At 34.7% G+C, this 24,117-nt stretch overlaps 1 protein-coding gene across 3 annotated transcripts in view; it reads left to right on the forward strand.

Annotated features, from left to right (window-relative positions):
* Positions 1-543: 543 nt before the first annotated feature.
* The window catches only part of sema3d (sema domain, immunoglobulin domain (Ig), short basic domain, secreted, (semaphorin) 3D), an 83,821-nt gene continuing 60,247 nt past the window's right edge, over positions 544-24,117 (forward strand). For 2 of the 3 annotated variants that reach the window (XM_056478218.1, XM_056478220.1), the window contains exons 1-2: positions 544-819; positions 19,553-19,752. In XM_056478218.1, the coding sequence (XP_056334193.1) occupies positions 19,584-19,752 (169 nt within the window). In that variant the 5' untranslated portion in view covers positions 544-819; positions 19,553-19,583. The remainder of the gene's footprint in view (positions 820-19,552; positions 19,753-24,117) is intronic. The other variant, XM_056478219.1, reaches the window with a different exon arrangement.

Genomic DNA, 24,117 nt, shown 5'->3' on the forward strand with positions numbered 1-24,117 from the left:
AATTAATGTATTAATATAGTTACACTAAACAAACAACTAAACCCCAATAGTATAATAAATAGGTTAAAAAGTGTAGGATTTATAGGACTAATCAGCTTAAAAACAATACTGCATACTATTATTTCCCCCTGAAATAGATAATAATGGGTAATTCTAACCTCTTGCTCATAATTTTACTATGCATCAAGTCTGGTGTAGGCTACTGTGGGTCTAGTGAAGAAGCATTTCAAGCTTTCTCCTGTGCAGTCATGGAAAACACCTTACCAATGGGATGTTTCACTTCTAGCACCATAATAGGCTATTATTTACTTGTGTAGGACAAAATTTCGAGCTGTATTGAACACTTTTTGTCAGTGTTAAATTCAGATCCAATCTAACATTTTTTCATGTTACATAGCCTATATAACAAATAGCTTTCAATCAAATTTCAAACCAACTGCTCGTCGAAAAGGTCAGCATCTCCAGCTTATGGAAATAAGTGTGAATATTGAACATGAAGCGTGCGGTTCCCGCCCTCTTCCAAGCGCGCAGCCGCTAGCTAATTGGCGCTGTGAGCTGCAGCCAGCGGACACGACGGCACAGACGCGGAGCCCTCAGCCAAACTCACAGAGTCCAGTCACACCGACAGAACAGGTCACTAAATGTTTATTTGTTCTCGTTTTATGTTTCTCCCCTCATTAAGTTAAAGAGAGATTAGTTGTGGGACAGCGGACGCCCCTTCAAGATATTTCAAGCATGACTGTGGATAATAACGGATCTTGAAGTGTCAAACTGCGCCTCAGACTTCCAGAAAATAACGACAGACACCAGCTCTCACAGGTACACATAACAAACATGTTTAGTATTAATATTTAATTGTTTTGTGTATATATGTATTTCATTAAAAAGCATTTGAGTGATAAAGAAGTGTATAGTTTATAAGAATGCCCGTCTTTAGAAGTTCAAACATTTTAAGGCTCCACTTGGAAGTAAAATAGTTTGTGTCTTTTATTTTGATAGTGCTAGCTCTTTTCCATTATATTATATTATATTATATTATATTATATTATATTATATTATATTATATTATATTATATTATAAACTGTGGCGTTGTCTGCTGTGGGTGATAATGACTGTAAAATAAATTGCTCCCAAGAGGTGAAATATTTGTGCTGATGTTGTTTGTGACATTGGCTGATCGTTTCTCTAGTCTTATTTTTAGGTGATAAGAAGCATATTTAATTTCAGATTATTCAAATCCCAGCTGCGCTTTGTTATTTTGTTTGTGTAAACAAATATTTGATTTTAACAAGTGCATGAAGCAATTGTATAACGGCATCTTAACAAAAGTACACGTTCATTAACCTGTATGTTTGGCCAATGTAATTTTTATTTACTGTATACAGTGTTAATGTATTATTAAAATAATTATAAAAATAACGAATGTGTAATTAGTACATTAATTTAATTGGATAGTTTTGAGCACCAAGAAAGGATTACCAAAACTCAAAACTCGAAAAAATACAAAAAAAAAATATATATATATAAATAAATAAAATTGTTAAATAATTTTTATAATCCTTAATCACAACATCTGACATGCAGTGCTCAGCATAATTGAGTGCACCTCTTTTTGAAAATTTATATTTTTATCAATTTCTAGGTGAATATAGGCAATGGATTTTGGTGCATTTAAACAAAACAGATTTATTAAACAGATATATTTATTGAAATAATATTTTAGTCACTAAACATCTTTAGAAATTGAAAGATAATACAATTTAATTCAAGCAAAATATTGCAAAAATAAATTACAACCTACAAAATTTCAACAATTTTTTTTTTTTTTTTGCTTCTCTTAATTTTTCCTCTTTTTAAAATGTAATATTTTTTATAACATATAAATTTGGGTGTACTATTTTTTTGGACCGTTCTCATAAGTTATTTTGTTAGATAAGCTCCAGATTTGGCTTCATTACTGACTGATTTAATGTATATGCACAAATATAATATTGTATAGTTTCCTATTAGAAATATAAATTAAAATGATAGCTCTGTGAAAGGTGTACTTATATATGCTGAGCACTGTATGAGCCTAGCAAACTACATCTGTGTGTATATGCATACGCAACTTATTTGACAAGCAGTTTTATCTGTTCATTTATTTTTCATTAGTCTTGTATGGTGGTATTTTTTCTCATGGAATATATATTATAATGTATTTTAGTTCAGTAATGTATTTTATTTTTAGTTTATTTTATTGTGCTAGATTATATGTCGTAGTTTAATAAAAAAAATACATGTTTACCACTTTTTGAGTGTAGTTAAAAGTCTAGTTAGGTGAGTGTAGTTAGGTAAATGTTTTATATGCAAATTATGTTTTCCAAAACATGTTTTTATGACCTAATTGTTATGACCCTCAAAGCCAAAGCCATTAATCTTAACTGCCCCCCACCCCCTCTCACCTCTTTCAAATGTGAACTTGATATCTCAAAAAGTGAGCTTTTTTGGTAAGATTTTATTTTGGCACAGTAATGTTTCAAATTGAGATGAAATTAGTCTCCGAATTGCTTTCAGTGTGGTCACGAGGAGGAAGTGTGAAATCTTTTTTTTCTGTTAAAATGTCTGAAAAGCAAATTGTCTTACGTTTTCTTCCCAGCTGTGAATCATGATTTGTCAGTTGTTATCGTTAATCAGTGGCAGGTGGTATTAGAGGAATGGGACATGTGATGGATGTGGTGTGTGTTTGCAGGAGGTCATTTTAAGTCTCACAAAAGTGTGTACTGATGCAGGCTCAAGCACAGGCCAACATCACCAAATTAAGGGACACATACATAGACAAACCACAATGGCTTTAGGACAGCATCTGGAACATTTACCTCATGTAATAAGTAGTTTTGTTTACAAGTAGTATTTGTTACAGCTTTAATATCTGCTCATTTTGATCAACTTTTTTGAAGCAGTTAAACATTTTATTGTGTTTTTGCGGTAACCTTCTGACAGCACTGTTGCAAGCAAGTTACAACAGCTGCCTTTTTACAGTAACTTACCGGTAAATGTGTTTTACAGTAGTAGGGCTCTACCACAATTTCATTTTATGGTAAAGTGCCCCTTTACCCTCATTCTAAATGTACAGTATGTCAATGGTACAATCTTTTTACAGTAGTTTTATTGTAAATTATTTACATTACTTACACTAGATGACAACATTTTATTTGTAGTTTTTACTATTAAATTTAATAAATTCCAAACAAGCAAGATTATAATAGTTTTCATTACTTTTAGTTTTATTTAGTTTTGACTTTTTTTTAGTTAATTTTAATTCGTTTTTAGAGGGAGATTTAATAGTTTTTATTAGTTTCTTTATTTTGAAATTGCTTAGTTTTAGTTTAGGTTTTATTAGTTTCAGTATTAGTTTTAGTTTTTTTTTTTCTAAATAAGGATATTTGTTAGATGCAAGACTCAAAATCAACAGAATAAATATTGTATAATAAAAACTCAACCATACATTTAAAAAAAAAAACCTGTATTCAGCGGACATATGACCACTACCATCTACCACTGTCTACCATCTACCCAGCCTCAAATTCAAAAACAACAGCCCACAAGATAGCAGACGCAGCCTTAAGTACAATATGTGTGCAAGGCTGCTTCTGAGGTTAGCTACACAGTAGTGATGAAAGTTCAGATATTTACCGCGGATGTTAGGACTCAACATATTAAAATTATGTAGTCAACAATAGTAATTTCACTCAGTTAAAACATCATCATGATCTGAAAAATGTCTTACAGTAAAGTTTTGCAACCCAACTGAAGCATGATTCATTTAAATTGTATTACGATTTTCTGTTATGAAATAAAAGTAAAATTTTTTTTACCAGATCTTCTCATTTAAGCCCTCGGTTTACCCGCGTTGCAGTTGTTCAGGTTTAGTTCAGTCACAGCAGGCTGTCATGTACTGTTTGTGTTTGGTTCACTGAATCACACATGTGCAGTATTATCGGTTAACCTGCTTCTCAATTTGATCTCAGTGTAACGTTACTGTTCTAACAACTGAATAAGAGTATATATTGGATTATTTAGAGTTAGAGGGCAGTATTAGACTTGTTAAAAAGTAAGTAGTTTGTGGATGAGTGCTTACTGAAGACGCGAATTGTTTCAAATGATTCAGTTCGATTAGGTGAGCTAGTTCAGCCGGTTCACTTAGAAGATCCGGTTAAAAAGATTCATTTGCGATCGCGATACAGAAATAAAACCCATTATTGGGCACAAACGTGTTAAAGTAATAGTTTTAAGTCTCTGTATTTAATGCTATTACCGTGCTGCTGTGATGTCCACTCGTTGTTTTTGTCGCGGGAGCAACACCGAGGATGACTGGAGGAGAACCAGCTCTATCTGGCCAGTGGCAGCAGGATTACAGACTCTGAGGTGCCGTACGGTACGGGTCAAACACCTGCAGCGCGGAGTAAATAGATTTTCTTCTAAAAGGCTTACAGTAAGATTATGTATTTAATACATTTACAAAGACGAAAACGGAGGTTTTTGCTATAATTTTAGTTAGTTTCAGTTAGCTTTGTATGTACACAAAACAGATTCAGTTAGTACTAGTTTTTTGAAAACCTCTCGTTTTTATTTTTATTTCAGTTAACGACAATTATTTAATTTTATTTTTTGTTTTTTCGTTCGTTTTTGTTAACTATAATAACCTTGTGACAACTTTTTTTCATCAACTGTCTCATTTTTGTCTTCAACTACAATAACTTGATTACTTTGATTACAGTAGAGTACCGCAAATTACTAATATGCAGTATTGTTAAAGTTTTAAAATGACCCACAATGCAGTGCATATAACAGTCTAACAGTGTACTGGGGGTTTTGCAGTTAATAACTGTAAAATTGCGGCAAAATCCAACAGGTTACTGGGGGTTTTGCAGTAAATAACTAAAACTGCGGCAAAGTTTAACAGTGTTTTTGGGGTTTTGTGGTAAAATGTCTAAACGGTTACTGGGGGTGGGGGGTGGTTTGCAGTAAATAACTGTAAAATTGCTGGCAAAATGTAACAGGTTACTGGGGCGTGGGGGTATTGCAGTAAATAATTGTAACATTTCGGCAAAGTCTAAGTTTACTTAGTTTACTGGGGAGTTTACTGGGGGGTTTCGCAGTAAATAACTAAAACTGTGGCACCGTCTAACAGTCTACTGGGGTCTTTGCAGTAAATAAATGTAAAATTGCGCCAAAGTCTAGCAGTGTACTCTGGGTTTTGTGGTAAATAACTGTGAAATTGCGGCAAAGTATAACTGGTTAATGGGGGGTGAGGCGTGGTTTGCAGTAAATAACTGTAAAATTGCAGGCAAAATGTAACAGGTTACTGGGGGGTGAGGGATTTTACAGTAAATAACTATAAAATTGCGTCTAACAGGTTACTGGAGGTTTGTGCAGTAAATAAGTGTAAAATTGTGGCAAAGACTATCAGGTTACTGGGTGTTTTGCAGTAAATAACTGTAAAATTGCGGCAAATTCTAACAGTGAACTGGGGGTTTTGCAGTAAATAACTAAAATTGTGGCAAAGTCTAACAGGTAACTGGGGGGTTTTGCAGTAAATAACTGTAAAATTGCAGCAAAGTCTAACAGTGTTCTTGGGGTTTTGCAGTAAATAACTAAAACTGTGGCAAAGTCTAACAGTTTACTGGGGGTTTTGTGGTAAATAATTGTGAAATTTCAGCAAAGTCTAACCGTTTACTGGGGGATGGGAGGTGGTTTGCAGTAAATAACTATAAAACTGCTACAAAGTCTAACAGGTTACTGGAGGTTTTGCAGTAATTAACTGTAAAATTGCAGCAAAATCTAACAGTGTACTCAAGCACATCGAAGGCCTCTAAAACATAAACTCCCATGGTTGACTTTAAATTAAGAAAAAGATTAATAAGGTTATGAAAGCAGATACGGTTTATTTTCAAGCAGCTGGCCAGATCTGCTGGTGAGGAATGTTTGATGGGAGTAAAGCGTGTCTGTGGTGTCTGTCAAGGGAATGAAAGATGGTAGATTCTCAGTCTGCCTCTGGTCCTCCTCACACGTCTGCGCCAAACAGCTGAGCTGGGATTGGCGTTAACTCTCGGCTCTGCGCTTCTTCAGAGGAATAAGCAAACCAGAATGCAGGGCTTGAGTGGACGAGAGGGGGCTCTTTCTCTTCCCCGCGGCATTTGCCTCGTGTTAACGTGCCGGATAATACCTCTCTATGATGCACACAGACTTTATGGAAACTCTCACTCACACACCCTGCGGTTTTATGAGGTGAGACCAAAGAAAGACTCAGTCATAAGCCACAGATGCGGTATAGACACTTTACATATGTGAGTGCGTTTTGGTTATTTAGTGTTGACTGATTGAAATAAATATTAGTAGCTCATTAAAAAAATATGTAAAGTACATATGAGCATTGCTGTTTTATTTTATTTTATTATTTAAATATGTATTTTATTTTATTCTGTTATTTAAATATGCATTTTATTTTTTTTATTTAAATATGCATTTTGTTTTATTATTTAAATATGTATTTTGTTTTATTATTTAAATACGTATTTTATTTTATTATTTAAATATGCATTTTGTTTTATTATTTAAATATGTATTTTGTTTTATTATTTAAATACGTATTTTATTTTATTATTTAAATATGCATTTTGTTTTATTATTTAAATATGTATTTTGTTTTATTATTTAAATACTTATTTTATTTTATTATTTAAATATGCATTTTGTTTTATTATTTAAATAGGCATTTTGTTTTATTATTTAAATATGTATTTTTTTTATTATTTACATATGTATTTTATTTTATTATTTAAATATGTATTTTATTTGGTTACTTAATATGTATTTTATTTTATTTTGTTGTTTAATATGCATTTCATTTTATTATTTAAATATGTATTTTATTTTATTTTATTATTTAAATATGTATTTTACTTTATTATTTTATTTTATCATTTTATTTTATTTTATTTTTTAATTATTTTTTTATTTAATTTTTTGTTCGTGTGGGTTTCCATTCGGGGTGCTCTGGTTTCCCCCACAGTCCAAAGACATGCACTATAGGTGAATTGGATGAACTACGTTGGCCGTAGTGTATGAGTGTGTGTTTGTGTGTGAATCAGAGTGGGTATGGGTGTTTCCCAGTACTGGGTTGCGGCTGGATAAGCATCCGCTGTGTAAAACATAAGCTGGAATAATTGGCGGTTTGTTCCACTGTGGCAACCTCTGACAAATCAGAGACTAAGCCGAACGAATGGTTATTTTATTTTGAGGGAGCATATAGTTAAAGGGATAGTTCACCCCAAAATGAAAATATATTCAGTATTTACGCACCCTTAAGTGGTTTCAAACCTTTCTTCTGATGAACAAAAAAGAAGATATTTTGAAGAATGCTGGAAACCAGTAACCATTGACTTCCATGTTTTTTTCTAATATGAAAGTCAATGGTTACTGGTTTCCAGCATTCTTTAAAATTTCATCCCATGTGTTCAACAGAAGAAAGAAACTCTGGCATGTGACAAGTGAGTGATGAGTAAATGATGACAACATGTTCAGTTTTGGGGTTAGCTGTCCCTTTAAGTTCTCAATATTATGTTTTGATTTAGTTTAGCAAGCTGGACCTCTGACATATATTTGGAGAGGAAAACATGATACCAGAGAGGGTGGAGAGCTGGATTTCCTCTATGCTGAGGAATCAAAGTAGGACAGTAACTGGCAGAGAAATGGGTTTTAGTTACTGTGCTTGTGTGTGTGTGTGTGTGTGTTCGTGTCTAAGTGTGTTTACTGTGCGTCCATGGAGCATAGTGCCACCTGGGTGTTAAAAGGCTCTAGCACAGAAGTGCGACTGATCTTTAGACTTCTGTCTGTCTCTCTTGTACACTTTCTCCGACTGTCTCGCCTCACTGTCTCTCCTCACTACATCAGCAGTATATGAGTCAGTAATACAAACTAACCTTGACTCTTTTAAATCTTGGATTGCTTGACTCGTTTAGAAAGGCAGAAGGCTATGCATGTGCTTCTGTTTAAAGACAAGAACAATATTTTTCTTGCTTGCCATGCAAAAGTAGCAATCACAGTGCTTGTGGTTGTTACAGGGGTTGCTATGGTGTTGTGATGTGGTTACTAGGGTGTGGTTGTCCTACAGCATGTCTGTTGTTTTGGTTTCTCAGTATTGCCCTTCTTCTTGGTCAATTTACAAGCAGATATGAAGAGCATCTGATCACATAGAAAATGTGCATCAGAATTTGAGTTATCATTTGGCAGTTCACTATAGGTATGTTATGTAGATCTACGGAGGATTGAAAACTCTAATTTTAAGAGTTGTGTTAAATTTGACAAACAAAACCAATCTGAAGGGATTTAGATGAGCATGTTCACGTGTGTTTGAACGTTCTGAGGGGTTTGAAACAGATGATATTACAAAAAAATCCAGTTTAATTCAGTTCAAATGTTAGCTTGATTGAGTTTTTGTGAAGAAGTTAGAACAATTCACTTCTCTGCTGGAGATTAAGAGGTAATTATGAAAAAATATCATGAAATAAATTGTGTTAACAAGGCTGAAGAAAAAAAAGACAGGGCTTGCTGCTAAAGTTTGAGACAGCAGCTGATAGAAAATATCTGATAGAAAGTATTTTAGTGCAAGTGAATCAAATGAAATGATTTATTAGGCCTTAAAAGAAAACAATTGATTCTGTTACTGATTGTTGTTTATAATTTTATTAAACTTTTGAAATCATAAAAGATTTGACAATAAAAGAGTTTTTTTCATCATTTTGTGCTTTAACTAAAGATGGTAACAGGGTATTCCTAGGGTTTAAAAAGTCTTAAAAGGCCATAAAAAAAAAAAAAAAAAATAGGCCTTAAAAAGTCTTAAATTCACTGAAATAGTGTTGTAGGTCTTAATTCATTTAAAACAGGTCTTAATTTTTCTATTTTCATGTAAATCTATAGCCAATCGAGCTAACACCCATCCAATCCCTAACATTCCATCTCAATAAAAGTTTTACCAAAAGTTTATTTAATTACTCTATTAACCAACATGATTTAATTATCTTCCTTACAATAACATAATTTTAAATGTTTTTTAATGTTTTAACTGGGCTATTAGTACAGAAAGAATCCTTAGTGTTTAGGCTTGTGTAAGTTTGAAATTTCATTCATAATGGTCTTAAAAAGTTCTTTAAAAAGTCTTAAATTTCACTTGATGAAACCTGTAGAAACCTTAGCTAACCTCAAACCAGATAATACATCTTTGTCTAAAAACTAATTTTATGTATTTCCATCAGATTATTGTTTTTAAAATGTGAATGAGAAATTCACAGAAGTGTCACAATAACAGAGATGACACATAACTACTATTGGTGTATCTTAAACATTTTGTACAAATTAATGAGAGAAGAATATATGGCATGCCTCAACTCTTTCCAAAGCTTCCCACTAGAGAAAGTGACATAACTTGGAATTTACATGCTTTTTTTATAACGGGTGACCATAACAAAGGGACAGACACCAAATGTAAAATGAAAAATAAAAAAAATAGGTATTTCATACAATTGTTTACCGAACCAAGTTGAGTAAACACACCACAAAAAGATGAAAATTAGACTTAATCATCTAATGATAACTAAAGCTGAATGTGTGATTTAGGAGGCAGAAAGAGCCAACAATAGGTATAGTGTCTTTAAGTTAATATTTTGAAGACAAATTGTATATAAATATACATGCATTCATTAATTTTCATTCAGCTTAGTCTCTATTTCAGAGGTCGCCACAGTGGAATGAACCTCCAACTATTCCAGCATATGTTTTACGCAGCGTTTCACACTCCTACACTACGGCCAATTTAGTTTATTCAATTCACCTGTAGTGTATGTCTTTAAACTGTGGGGGAGCACCCAGAGAAAACCCACGCTAACACGAGGAGAACAGAACACAGAAACACCTCCTGGACCAGCAGGGACTCGAACCAGCGACCTTCTTGCTGTGAGGCGACAGTGCTAACACTGATCCACCGTGCCACCCCCAATATACATACAAACATTTTTTTTTTTTACATTATTTAAGGTGTGTTGTAATGCGACTGGAAGGCCATCCACCGCATAAAAACGTATGATAGAGTAATTGGCGGTTTATTCAGCTGTGGCAACATCTGATAAATCAGGGACTAAGCTGAAGTATTGTGAGTGAGAAAAGTTGTGTTATAAATCAAAACTTTTTCATTAATGTAGTTGGTTTTGAAAAATAATATGTGGTTTATCTTGGAGATGTAAAATGTACGCACAATAGGGTATTTGCAGACAAACTTTTAATTTTCAGTCAGCCAGCCTAAGCACTTCCGGTGAACTGTATGCCGTTATAAAATCGCCACGTTTAAGGTCTGTTCTCTTTAAAAATCACTGCCTGATTAAGGTACAATATAAAGTGAGTGTCAAACTGTACAAGAAGCACTGCACTAAATTACATTGTTCTGCGCCGTGTCTTTAAAATACAAACATTTATTTTTCCCCTAGTACTTTCAATGGAGTTTCAACGCTAGCCTGCTGATCCTAATGGAAAACGGCCATGTAAATGCCTTTTATCTCGCTTTACACTTGAACAACTAAATGAATGATTAAGTCTATTTAACGAATTATATTTTAATTACATTACAACATCGATGCTGTAAAGGGATCCGTAAAAAAATTGAAAAAAGTCATATTAACCGTTCCCCAGAATTTTATCAGTAGGGTTAGTTTAACATTAGTTGTACATATACCCTATTCCAGAATCACCTATATGTAACCTGAATCCAAGCTTTTCACTAGTGCTGTTTTTAGTGTGTGAAAGTGTCATCTTCAAATGACTGACTGACATGTTTCGTTCAGCCTTGTCTCCCTCAAAAGGCTCCTGTCAGTGACTTCTCACACCTGAATACTCTTGATAAAAAACAGAACAAGGTCCAACACCTCGTCTTCACACAGGACTAAACCTCTCACCATCCACCCCTTAATCACCTGTGTGTGGGTAACAGTACAATTTCTAATCCGCTCGCTCCAAACACAGCTAATCGACAGGAGACATTATCCCAGCACTTTGTCTGCTCTCCATTACGGCTATGGAGGTTCCTCTCAGGATGTATTGAATTACCCATAATTCCCTAAAGCTGTCACTCACGGACAGACAGACAGAGTGTCAGGTATTCCTGGCATATAATGAGGTTTGGGAATGTTGGCAGAGAGGAATTTCTTCGCTCTTTCTGCTCTGTTATTAGATATGCACCTGGCTTTCCTTGAGCTAAGTGCAGGTAAAACATTTCCTCCTTTAAAGATGAGAAGGGGGATTAAAGCATATGCTTAAACATGGACTTGGCACATACAAACAGGTCTAAGGACAAAGTATCACCTTTTTAATGTTTGCAGAGCACAGTTGAAAGTCTTTTTATGGTACTGTTGTCTCTGTATAACATTGGCGATACTTGATACTTCTTTTGAATCGCCTTTGCCATAGCAAGCAGAGCGCAACGATGCATGAATGATGATGATAACCTTCATAGGCGGCTGTGGGTATTAAAAAAAACTGCCTTAAATCAAACTTAGAGTCTGTAGGAAACAGTTGTTGAGGATTATAAATGAAATTGGAGATTGAATCTGTATGACATCGCCTATGTGTCTCCTTTTTTGTGCTGTGTTTAAGTTGAGGCCGAAGGACTGTCCAAAGTGTCATGAGAATACTATTCAGCAAGTTCAAGCAAAGGTCCGCTTTTCCATTGGCTCCATATGCAAGCTGTCAATCATTCAGTTATATCCTGAGGCAGATATTATGTTTTCACTATAAATGAGGGAAATGCGATTTTACATATGTTTTTGTTATAGGTATTAGCTGGGTTGTATACACATTACCGGGTCACAGAGTCACATGTACACTGAAAGTGGAGTTATGACTGAAATAAATGGTGCTTTTTGTAAACGAAGGACTCTTTATGTTAGTCTGGGCAAATGAATGCATTCAGTGGAGATGTCATCACTTTTATTTATGTAATGCTTAACATAGTTATACTGTTGATTTATTTTTCTCCGTGGTTTTTTAAGCATTCGTCTTCTGAGAAACTCTCATAGCTATTTCTATGTCTACTTGCAGTACGTTTTGCAAATTTTACATACAGTATGATCTAGGGATGTTTAGGGAGATCTCAGGCTACGAGATCTTGTAAGACTAAACTCCAACAAGATTTCACGTTGAGGTAAAAAAAAAGTCTTGTGAGTTGTGAGGTTATGATGTTATGATTCTTATTTTAGTCTTATTATTGAAGTGCAGTACAGACATGTAAAACTCCTGAAAAATTAAAAACCAAAAATTACATGATTACATACATTTAAAAAATAAAGTTAAATATGTGGAAAGCAGTTCGATTTTCAAGGAAAACTGTACAGGTGAGAAGCCAGTCAGTAGAGTTTATAGCTAAATATTTAGCAGTGTTTGCATGTCTTTTATGGCATAATTAATTAAAATAAATGTAAAATAACAAGTTAATTTAAAAAAGCACCTAAATTGTTTTGCCTTTTGTGACTTTTTTCAGGTGAATAAAATTCTATTTTCCATTCATATATTAGCAAAACTTTAGCAGTGTTTTCATGTCCTTTACAGCATAGACTTTGTTAAAATAGAAGTGAAAAAAAACTTTCATTACAAATTCATTTTTAAAAAAGCATCTAAATAATTTAGCTTTTTTCAGTTGAATAAAATATTTTCCATTCATGCATTTCATCATTGAAGATTTATGAAAAATGGTGTAAAAATCTCTTCTTGTTCTCGTGAACCCAATCTCATGTGTTGTCTGGAGTAGAGTAAATGTCTCATCACACCCCTAATATGATCAAAATATCATATTCTGCATTAGGGAATGCTCACATGATTCGTAGACTCCAGAAATCAGTCTATCGATAGTCTTAAGTTATTTTAGAATGTGATCACACTTTGCAGGATTGATTTGATTAAAACAAACTTTATCTCAATTGTTCTGTTAGTGTGGTTAGTTATAAGTGCATACAAACACAGCCATACAAACACTGCCATTCTGGTGCACACCAGTGAACGGAGAGTGCTACAAATATGGTTCTTGATCTGTTTTACATGGACAAAAGACATCTAAGTGAAAAACAGAACATGATGTCAGAAGATGAAACTTTAAAAAGGACTGAATGCTTAAAGGTTTTTTCTTGTCATAGTTCCCCATTGGCATGGTGGCTCAGTGGTTAGCACTGTCACCTCACAGCAAGAAGGTCGCTGGTTCGAGTCCCTGCTGGGTCAGTTGGCATTTCTTTGTGGATTTTTTCATGTTCTTCCCGTGTTGTCATGGTGGTCATGGTTGTTAAGGTGCTGTAGTTTCCCCCACAGTCCAAAGACATGCTATAGGTGAATTGGATGAACTAAATTGGCCATAGCGTATGTGTGTGAATGTTTCCCAGTACTGGGTTGCAGTTGGAAGGCTATCAGCTTTGTAAAACATATGCTGGATAAGATGACGGTTCATCCCTCTGTGGCAACCTCTGATAAATAAAGGGACTAAGCCGAAAGAAAATGAATGAATGTGTGTGTGTGTGTGTGTGTGTGTGTGTCTGTGTGTGTATAAGTGTGCATGGATGTTTCCCAGTACTGGGTTGCAGTTGGAAGGCTATCAGCTATGTAAAACATATGCTGGATAAGTTGACGGTTCATCCCTCTGTGGCAACCTCTGATAAATAAAGGGACTAAGCCGAAAGAAAATGAATTATTGTGCGTGTCTGTGTGTCTGTGAATGAGAGAATGTATGGGTGTTTCCTAGTACTGGGTTGTGGCTGGAAGGTCATCCGCTGCGTAAAACATATGCTGGAATAGTTGGCGGTACATAATGAATGAATGAATGAATAAATAAATAGTTCCCCATTCAGTTGAGCATAGATATCATGAACATGCCTCCTTGTAGCAGATCCTAGTTTTTGTGTGTAATTAATGATTTCATGGCACTTTTCTGACTGCTTTACACAAGTAAAGCTTTCTAAGTTCTTCATTAGTTCTCAAGTGAGAAAAATAGACAGCAGCATTTAGCCCAGAACACAACATTGTTTTGGACTTTTAGTGAAATCAGTAGCAAGAATAAAGCTGTAATATTTGGTCTGTAATATTTAGCCTATATTAAAAGTCAACCTATTGCAAAAAAATGTAAAAATAAAATAAAATGATACAGTGTAAATAGTTCAAGTCTTTTTTTACACAAAGTATAAATAGCCTTTGCTTTTTGTTTAGAGTAATTCAGCTTCAGTCATTATAATACAAATAGAGTCATGTGAAATAATAAATCAGTGCTGCCAAACTAATTTAGCTCCATTTGAGTTCAATCAGAACAATGTTTCTATTGTCTCTGGCAGCAACTAAACTGCATTTCTGTTTCTCATTATAACATTTTGCTTAGGTTTAGAATTTGTCTTTTTCAAATGAACAAAACAGTAGCTTTTCCTATGGTGTACATAATCCTCAAAAGTTTAATATGATATAATTTATGGAGGACGAAACCTGCAAAAACAATAAATAAATAAATATGCAAATAATTACATACATGTGTATAAAAATCCACAAATTCCTGCATAAATAAATAGAGAAATATTTAATAGTGGGGGCAGGTTGATTAAATAAATTACACGAATATAGGGGTCCTTTCAAATATTTATCCATTCTTGAACGTAGTTTCGTATTTACTTTTCCTCAGCTCAACATGCTAATGAGAGGGTGTCTGTCAATCATCAGAGGGCGGTCAAAAAAATCTAATGCAATTTTTTTTCTAACGATCAACCAATGATGGCATATAGACCGCCTTCTAATGATTAACAGACAGCCTCTCATTAGCATGTTGAGCTGAGGAAAAGTAAATGCGCCACTACGTTCATCAGTTTAGCATTTTCTTAATCCCTCAACATTCGTGTAATTTATTTAATTATTTACCTTCACAGCTATTAATTAATTATATATTTATGCAGTAATTTGTGGAGTTTTATATAATTTTTTTTCATATTTATTTATTTATTTATTTATAATAATTTATATTAATAAATTCAATTTATAAATCAATTTATAATGATTATTTACTCATTTATTTATATATTTATGTATTTATTAATACATTTTTTTGCAGGTTTCGTCCTCCATAATAATTTAGACTGAGGCTGCATTAAATATAAATACAAAAAACCCATATATCTGCAGAAGAATATTTTAAAGGTAACTCTGAGGAGGCAAATGATTGGATATTATTTACCTTCTCTAAAAACCAATGTTGGTCTTACAGACTCCAACTGCGATCTTGAAAATGATATGAATGTCTTGTGATGTATGAAGACAAATTCTCCTTGTATGTTATGATTATGAAAACATAACATGGCCTTGGTGTCTGTGTGCTTTTGTTGATGTGAACGTTATTTACACAGAGCAAGGGCTAACCCTTACACCCGACCACGACCACAGCGAAAAGATTGACCTCTGCCAAGAATAACACAAATACGTAACCTGAGCTCATAATAATGAACTTGAACTGACCTTTTGTGAAACTAAATGGTAAAATAATGTAGTGGACTGTCTGTGGTAGGTGTAGGAACCCGTCCAGGAGATGTTTGCTTGGCAAAAAAGCTTTAATGTCAAAGGATAGAATAAATGTGTTTTCGTTGAGGAAGAAAACAAGTTCTATTGTTTGATATATGAACTTACAAGACTCAGGCATTACCCAGGAGGCCCTTTGCTGATATCCCTGTGACACTTGCTCTCTGAAATCACCCCCACAGCCCCTTTAAATCTGCTCTACATGTCACAATAGCAAGGTTTTCCATCATAATCAAAGCTATCTTTGATGTCTTGTTCTTTAAATAAACAGACAAATCAGACTTATCTTTATGTTAGACTTAGAGATTTGTCTGTCTGCTGTGTTTCTGCAAATGTGCAGCATTAGAGGAACATTCTTTAGTGGCAATGTATGACCTTATCAGACATGTCTAAAAAAATACATAGACTGTGTTGCAGTAAATAAATGGACAGTATTTGCATTACATTGAATTGAAAAAGGGGTGCTTTAAAAGATGAATATAGAGGCAAAACATTTCTGGAGGGATTTTACAGTAAACACACCAAAGCACAGCAAGCTGTCAGCACGCTCAAACCCTCGCTGAGAAGTCTTAATTCATTTCCTTTAAAGGGCTAGTTCACTTCAAAATTCAACACCCTGGTGTTGTTCCAGTCCAGAATGCCACTTTTTTTTTTGGACCACAGAAATAGAAGTTTAAAAAAAATGCTCTGCTTGCTCTCGTCCCATTTGACATCCTGTTTTCCACATGTTATAGGGGTTTACAAAACAGTTTGGCAAAACGAACACTAATTTTATTAAAAAATCTAATGTCTTTTGTTCATTTATTTATAGAGCACATTTAAAAACAGACACAAGACTGACCAAAGTGCTGTACATAAGACAAAGTAAAATAAGAAGACAATATAAAAACATAAAAATAAGATAAAAGAAACGACTGAAACATTTTTTAAAATCATAGTAAAAGCCAAGCTAAATAGGTACGTATTTAGTAGTGATTTAAAAATAGGTTGAGATGGAACCATTCTAATCTCACAGGGCAAAGTGTTCCATAACCTGCCACAGAGAAAGCTCTGTTCCCTACGTTTCAGTCTGGACTGAGGAACTAAAAGAAGATTTTGATCACTTGATCTAAAACATCTACAGTATTCAGGAGTGTAAAAATGCAACAGCTCTGAGAGAAAGGTAGGGCCTAGATTATGAAGCGATTTATATACCACTAAAAGCTCTTTAAAACCAATTCTGAATTTAATGGGCAGCCAATGGAGGCCCCCATAAGCCGAGTTCAGACTGCTCGATTTTCAAAGTAATCGTGTCACAGATGTTTTCACACTGCTTGACTATTAGGGCTAGCGTTTTGTCGCTGCTTTGTTTACACTGCAAGATGGATCGGCGACAGGGGGTTTCACACTGCATGACTTTACAAAAGGAAGAATCGCCGACAACTTTGTCAAAACTATGCCTCACAACCAAAAATCATGCAGTCTGAACTCGGCGTTAGAAGAGGGGTAATGTCATATTTCCTACAATTACAAGTAAATCTAGCAGCAGCATTTTGGACCAACTGAAGGTGAGAAATTTAAGTCTTTAAGTCTAAAATGTTTTTAGTCTAACACCTACTTCTTCTAAAAGTCCACAAAAAGGTAGGGCTTGTTGTACAGATCACCTAGCCCAGTGAACCACTGATCTAAGGGTGCTTACAGACCTAGACTTTTTGTTTCGGAACCTGGCGCGTTTCCCCAGTTAGCGCGATTCACTTGGCATATGTGAATCCAGCAATTGCTCTCGGATCCGTGCCAAAACAATCGGTCCAAGATCACCTGAATGAGGTGGTCTCGGCTCGATTGAAACGAACTCTGGAGCATATCTATTGTAGTGAGAAAGCAATAAATCCGAGTCCGCTATATCACAGTCAATTATGGATATGTAATAGGCATATATATACGGCAATATGAAAAGGGAATTATGAGTAGGGCGGGATGTCATTCCTACCTGTAAATGTGCGTTCATGTAAAATATAAAAGTGAAAGCATGCTGAAATATTAACGAGAGCTGTTTATCCGTTAGGAAAATTGACCGCACTGCAGTCTTGGTTTATCTGTTTTTTCTCTCTATAATGTAAAGCCTATAATGCGTAATTCTAGCCAAGTGCTATGTATGAGAAAGTCTTACCTCTGATTTATATTTGGTGACGATGTCTGTGGGTGTCACCATTCAAAATGAAAGTGCAGCTTTTCTCTTAAAATGTCTTATTGCTCATTGTTATAAATTAATATAAGGAGGCATGACAGCTAAGCGGGACTCAATGTGAGGAGAGTTTACTTGCAAGCGACTTTGTTTTAGCTCTTTTGGTCCATTTAGAAACTTTGCCGTGTGAAAGCAAACCACACCAAGAACAAAGAGCAACATTGTAACAATTTTAATCCCTGTTTTGGATCAAGAGAATCGATTCACAGGTGTGAAAACACCCTTAAACCGTTCCTAATCCCAACCAAAAGTTTTTTTCAAAAGCAAACAGAAGAGAAAAGTAAACTGCTGCCAATTTTACATTGTTTTTATCTCTTTTGTGGAACCTGAGCACTCTGCATCTTAAGTGTAACATTATACAAATCAATTACCAACAAGAATATTCGATTCCAAATCTTAGACACTGTTAAGTGTTTTTTTGGTATTTATCTCATGTTGTGCAAAGAACTGTATGAAAATATTCATTTTTTTCGTCTATAATATGTCCTTGTAAATATCATTAGTATAAAAGGAACAAAAGTTGTTGGCATCATAATGCCCCTTAGCATTCATTTTACATTCAAACTGCTGTCAAACATAAGTTTGCATTTATGTTTCACAAAATATACACATATTTCCAATAAGTCTGTGTTGGACCAAAGAGGAAAGTATACAAGTATTTTATGTTGATTCTGTTTATCTTGATTTCTCACAGTTTGTGTGCTTTTCCTAATGGAGTCGTAATGAACTGAGATGCTACAGTAATAGTTTTTTTAATGCAAGGTAAAATGTAGAAGACTAGCAGAAAATAGGATATTGGTTAAATAATACAAGTTTTTTTTTTTTTTTTCACCAAACCTATTGTAAACTCCCAACACTTGAAATTAGTAGCACATGCTTATACAGTACATAGTTTAATCATTAAATCATGAATTGTACAAATACATGAGTGCATTATATAATGAACAACCTGGGTCTTTTTTTAACAATTAACTATTGTTTTCTGAAAAACGAAGAGTAATTGATAATGAGTAATTGATGACTTAATTTTAAGTTGATGACTTAAAAACTCTTCAAAAAATCTGCATAAACACACTATTTAGTCGTTGGACAACAAATGTAAAGTCTTTCCATCCACTCTTTCATTCAGTCATTTGCTTGTTTCTTTTATTCAAAATAATGGGACCCTTTTGAGAGCCCCTGCTCTGGAGTGTGTGAATCCGTGTTCTTCGTGATTCCCTGCCGAAGCAAATCTCCTAATAAAGACGAACTACTAGAGTTTTCTCCGAATTTCATGGCACTCTTTTGCCTAATGAAGCAGAGATTCAGACATGATCGTCGCCCCAGCTTCTCCCAATTCAGAATACCGTTTGTTATTCAAGCAAGAATAGGAGACGTGGACAGAACAGACGAGGGATGGTGTGAGAAAATAAAAGAGAGGCATTTGAAAGAGGGCTGAAAGTGGCCGTCCTCATCAAGCTGACCTTTTGTTTAGAGACAAACAGATTTAGAAAGCATGCGTGTTGGTGGACAAAAGAATGGACTTGAATAGAGCAGCAGCTGATGCGGGGCTGCTAAAATGCATAGACATGCCTGAAAGAGACCACAGTAAAGCAGCTGAACATTCGTTTGGGATTTAATAAGACCTCAGACGCACACACACACACACATACACACACCTCCCACAATGATGCTCAGACACTCCCTCTATCTAACTGTCCACTCCATCACAGGCCTACGGCTGCAGAAATCTTCTCGTCCATCATGAAGACTGCAGGGGAGCCAGACAGACGGAGACAGAGGAGACAGGGACAGGTCAGGACGGGACGGTTTTCATGTGCTTGGTGGTCTACATCGGTGATGCTCTTCTTCTCTCTGCCTGAGGGAAACTGCATGAAGGAAAGTTTGCCAAGAGTTAAACTCAGCTATAAAGGTAAAGTTTGTTTTTTTGTGTGTGGCTTTATTTAATATTCCATTTATTTCATTTATAGCTTTTCAAAATAATCTATTAATTCTTTGGTGTTTTGCCGAATTCTGCTGTGTTTATTTGAAACATCTGCAGGCATGTTTGTCATTTTTAGAGGATACGTTTTGAAGTGCATGTTGGAGTGTGATGAGAGGTTTACAGCTCACTTGTATGAGGTCAATATTTAGACTGCACATCTGACTGATTGAGTGTACATAAGGGATGTGCGGCATATCAGTAGCAGTACGCAAGCTTTGTGTTGTATTTAATTCAAGCACACATACTTGGATGGACTGGATGATAATATACGATGTAGATGTGTTTCGATTTTATATGAAGATAGTTTTAATGGCTGTAAGCCAAATAAATCTGTAATACAATCTTTAGAATTCCTTGAAATAATAATGTTTGTCTACAGTATATCCTATAATACAGTATGTTTGTATTTTGCCTTTGGACATTGCCTGGAATAAGCTTCCCTACCACCCCCCCCCCCCCCCCCCTTCCACCCCCGAAAACAATTGTTTCCAATTAATTATCCTGTTCTGTGACGGTTAACAAAGTGCCAATTACACTTTATTTTTAATGATACAAGTCAACATGGGCTTGTGAGTTTGCAGGTTGAGGTACAAATGATTGTGGGACAGTTTAACTTTAAAATGTACAATATTATTTCACAGATATGATGTATATTTTTCATATTAATCAATAATGAGAAGAATATTTAGAATATCCTTGTCACATCAGCAATATGCTGTAAGGGATAAAAGAGAGAATTAATTTATTTATTTTTTGCTGGAACAACACACAATAAAAAAGTCTTGCTGCCTTCATTTTTTTTAGTTTAGAATTAAGTTAACTTTTCTTGTCATCTCAATTACAATACATCAATCAAACTGACTAAAAATATTGAGATAAAATTTTGTATAAGCTTAAAAAGTTAGTTGTAACAATTCATTTATTAAAATAATTTAAAGTAACATAAAAACATTTACTGTCATGACTTTCAATATCTCATGACAGTTCGAAGCTTTTTGATTTAGTACCTAATTCATATGATTTTGTATCTCATTCATACAATTTAGTTTGATTTGCTGGGTGGGGTTTGGTGCCATGCCTACTTTTGAAACTGTACATTTTTGTATGACTGAACTCGTATGAATTGGCTTGAATTAGCCTCTAAACTGACAAAATATAAAATAGTTAAGGTTCCTCATGAGATCAGGTTTTGACGTTTTATCATCAGTGCAGCATGTAAATTAAATACAAATACAGATATTTTGCTTTATTTAATGTTTACATTTAAACTCTCTAATGTGTATTTTAGCCATACTGAAAGCAGTCATTCAATTTGTACTTTAACAGGGTGTTCACTGGGTCTTAAAAGTTGATAAATCAATGTAGAGAAATTTAAGGCCCTTAAAAAGTATTAAAAAGTCTTAAATGCTAATTTACAAGGTATTACATTTTATATCATTTTTTTATTATGCAATGGATGGTTGTATGCTAACGTTTGCCTGAAGTAAATCTGCGAATATCAGGTTGCTGTGTAGTTTCTGAAATCAATAAAATCCTGCTGGATTTGACATCATGCTGCTTTGTTTAATGCAGTAATCAAGACAACATCTTTATTTCTGCAGCTCTAAAGGTGCCAACCTGCTGAATTAGCTAAATTTAATAGATTTTTATTCAGTATACAAATAATGTTTTAGTTTTAGATTAGTTTACTACATCAATATTTAATAACTATACTGTAAGTTAAAATCTCGCAAGTGTTTCTAGGTGAACCCTAAATTGGTTTTAGGGTCTTAAAATGTATGGAAAGAGTCTTAAAAAGGTCTTAAAAGGTGTTGAATTTCACTCTCTGATTCCTGTATATACTCTGTTTAAATAATGCAAAATTTGTTTATATTGATAACATTGTAAGCATTATGTTAATTATACCCATCCAAACATTCATTATAGTTGCTCAAAGCCTTATTTTTGACTTTGTCCTGTATAGCAAGACCACTTAGCAAGGCCTAAAACACTACAGCAATGGTTTGGCAACCACCTGACATTGTGTAAGCAAATTTATGTAGAACCCCAAATCAGAAAAAAATTAGGATAGTATGGAAAATGCAAATTAAAATAAAAAAAACACTGGCCTACCTCCAGTCCTGACCTGTCTCCAATAGAGAATGTGTGGTGCATTTTAAAGTGCAAAATGCGACATCGAAGACCATGTACTGTTGCCCACCTTAAGACTTAAGTAAGAATGGGACAAAATTACACCTGAAATACTTCATACAAATGTCCTAAAATGTAAGTGTTGTGATAAGGAATGGCAATATTAAAAAGTAAATGCTTTACAAGAACCAAAACTGGAATACTTCATTCATTCATTCATTCATTTTCTTTTCGGCTTAGTCACTTTATTTATTAGGGGTCGCCACAGCGGAATGAACCGCCAACTTACCCAGCATATCTTTTACACAGCGGATGCCCTTTCAAGCTGCTACCCAGTGCTGGGAAAACGAGAATACTTGTTTATTTAAAAAAAAAAAAACAATAAAAATAATGAAGAGTACATTAAATAACATTTGTTGTGTTGTCTGCAAACAAATACAAGTCAAAGTCAATTTCGAAATCACTACTTTACTTTTTTATTTGCGTTTTCCATACTATCCCAACCTTTTCTGATTTGGGGTTGTAATAGCACCACTCACATATGAATGCATTGAACACCTGCATTTATTTGTTTGAGTACAGGACTGTAGGTTTTGCTGCGTCATAAGTTCTAAGACATAATGAGAGGTTAAAGAATGCCATGCCTATTATGGTCTGGGATTTTACCCAGTACCACACTGTAACTGGCCGCTTCTCTTGTGGTATTTGCTAACCACTGTTGCATGCTGTGAGCGTGTTCCCTCCCTCTACCTGTGGCTGTGTTTGATCGCTCTACTGCAGCTGCTGCTTCAAAGGTTTGATAAGTCAATAAGGCGTTAACGCTCTGATCTCAACAGTGATCCCTTGAGCACAGCACATTTTAGCTTATCACTGGAGTCAACACTGAAGTAGTGCCACACGCTCAAACACACAGGCAAGATAAACGCGTGATGCCATAAAGTGAGTGAGGCGTAAAAGCAACAACTGTTAAAAGTAACAGCATTTAAGTGCATTGACTCGTGCATTGTTAAAAGTCATGCATACTTTGTCCACTCTTGTAGATGTGATAAATCTGCACTGAGCTTTATAACATCAGTAGCACCATTGATGGATTCAAGCACACGTTTTTGATAGTGCCGTCCAGTGATAAAATATCTCCTTAATGTTCTTTCTAATCGACAAAAAGTGATAAAAGTCTCCATTTGTTTCTTTACTGTTTCACTTTTACATTCAATCCCTGTCTCGTTTTGATAATGGAGTGATTGTTTTATGCCACCGAGGGAAGTTATAGCTCCCTAAAAACTGACCCACAGCAGGTTAGCACTACTGAAACAGACCTTCATCCATATCAGGAAACTCGCGCCACTAAAAATATGAGTGACTGTGGTGAGCCGTCTGTTTATTTTCAGTTTCTCTAGCATAAAATCCTGCATGCTGTGCGTAGGTTTGCCATATTTTAGAAGCTGCGCTGTTGAGAATGTGACATGACCAAGAGCAGAGAACAGACAGATGCCTGATTTGTACATTGACAGAACTTTTTAGGAGATTTTCAATAAGAAATCAATACAAGATGTGTTTTGTGACTATTTAAAGATATTTTCTGAATGAAAAACATCAGGGCACAATGTGTTGTATTTTATTTATATATACAGCTGAAGTCATAATTACTAGCCTGCCTAAATTATTAGCCCACCTGTCCCCACCCCCCATTTGATGTTTAATGGAGAGAAGATTTTTTTGCCATGATGACAGTACATACTATTTTAATAGATACTTTTCAAGACACTAGTATTCAGTTTAAAGTGCAGTTTATAGGCTTAAGGCTAATTCAATTATCTAGGCAGAATAGAGTAATTAGGCAAGTTATTGTATAACGATGGTTTGTTCTGTAGACAATCAAAAAATATATAGAGCTTGATATAAGGGGCTGATCACACAGAACATGATTTTACGTTCGGATCAACGTGCGGTGCACTTTTTTATGTCAATAGGCAACAACTGAATCAGCTGTGTATTGTGCGCGAGTGTTATTGGTTATTGATATTGGTATAACTGTAACTGTAATATTTAATAATATTGTGATATTCAAGATTTGGAACATAATCCAGCTCTCGATAACTTAAAACAGCGACCGCTAGTCTCTCCTTCATTTTTAAGATTCTCCATAGTCGTCTTGACAACACA

Source organism: Danio aesculapii, chromosome 18 (assembly GCF_903798145.1).
Source record: "Danio aesculapii chromosome 18, fDanAes4.1, whole genome shotgun sequence".
NCBI lineage: Eukaryota > Metazoa > Chordata > Actinopteri > Cypriniformes > Danionidae > Danio > Danio aesculapii.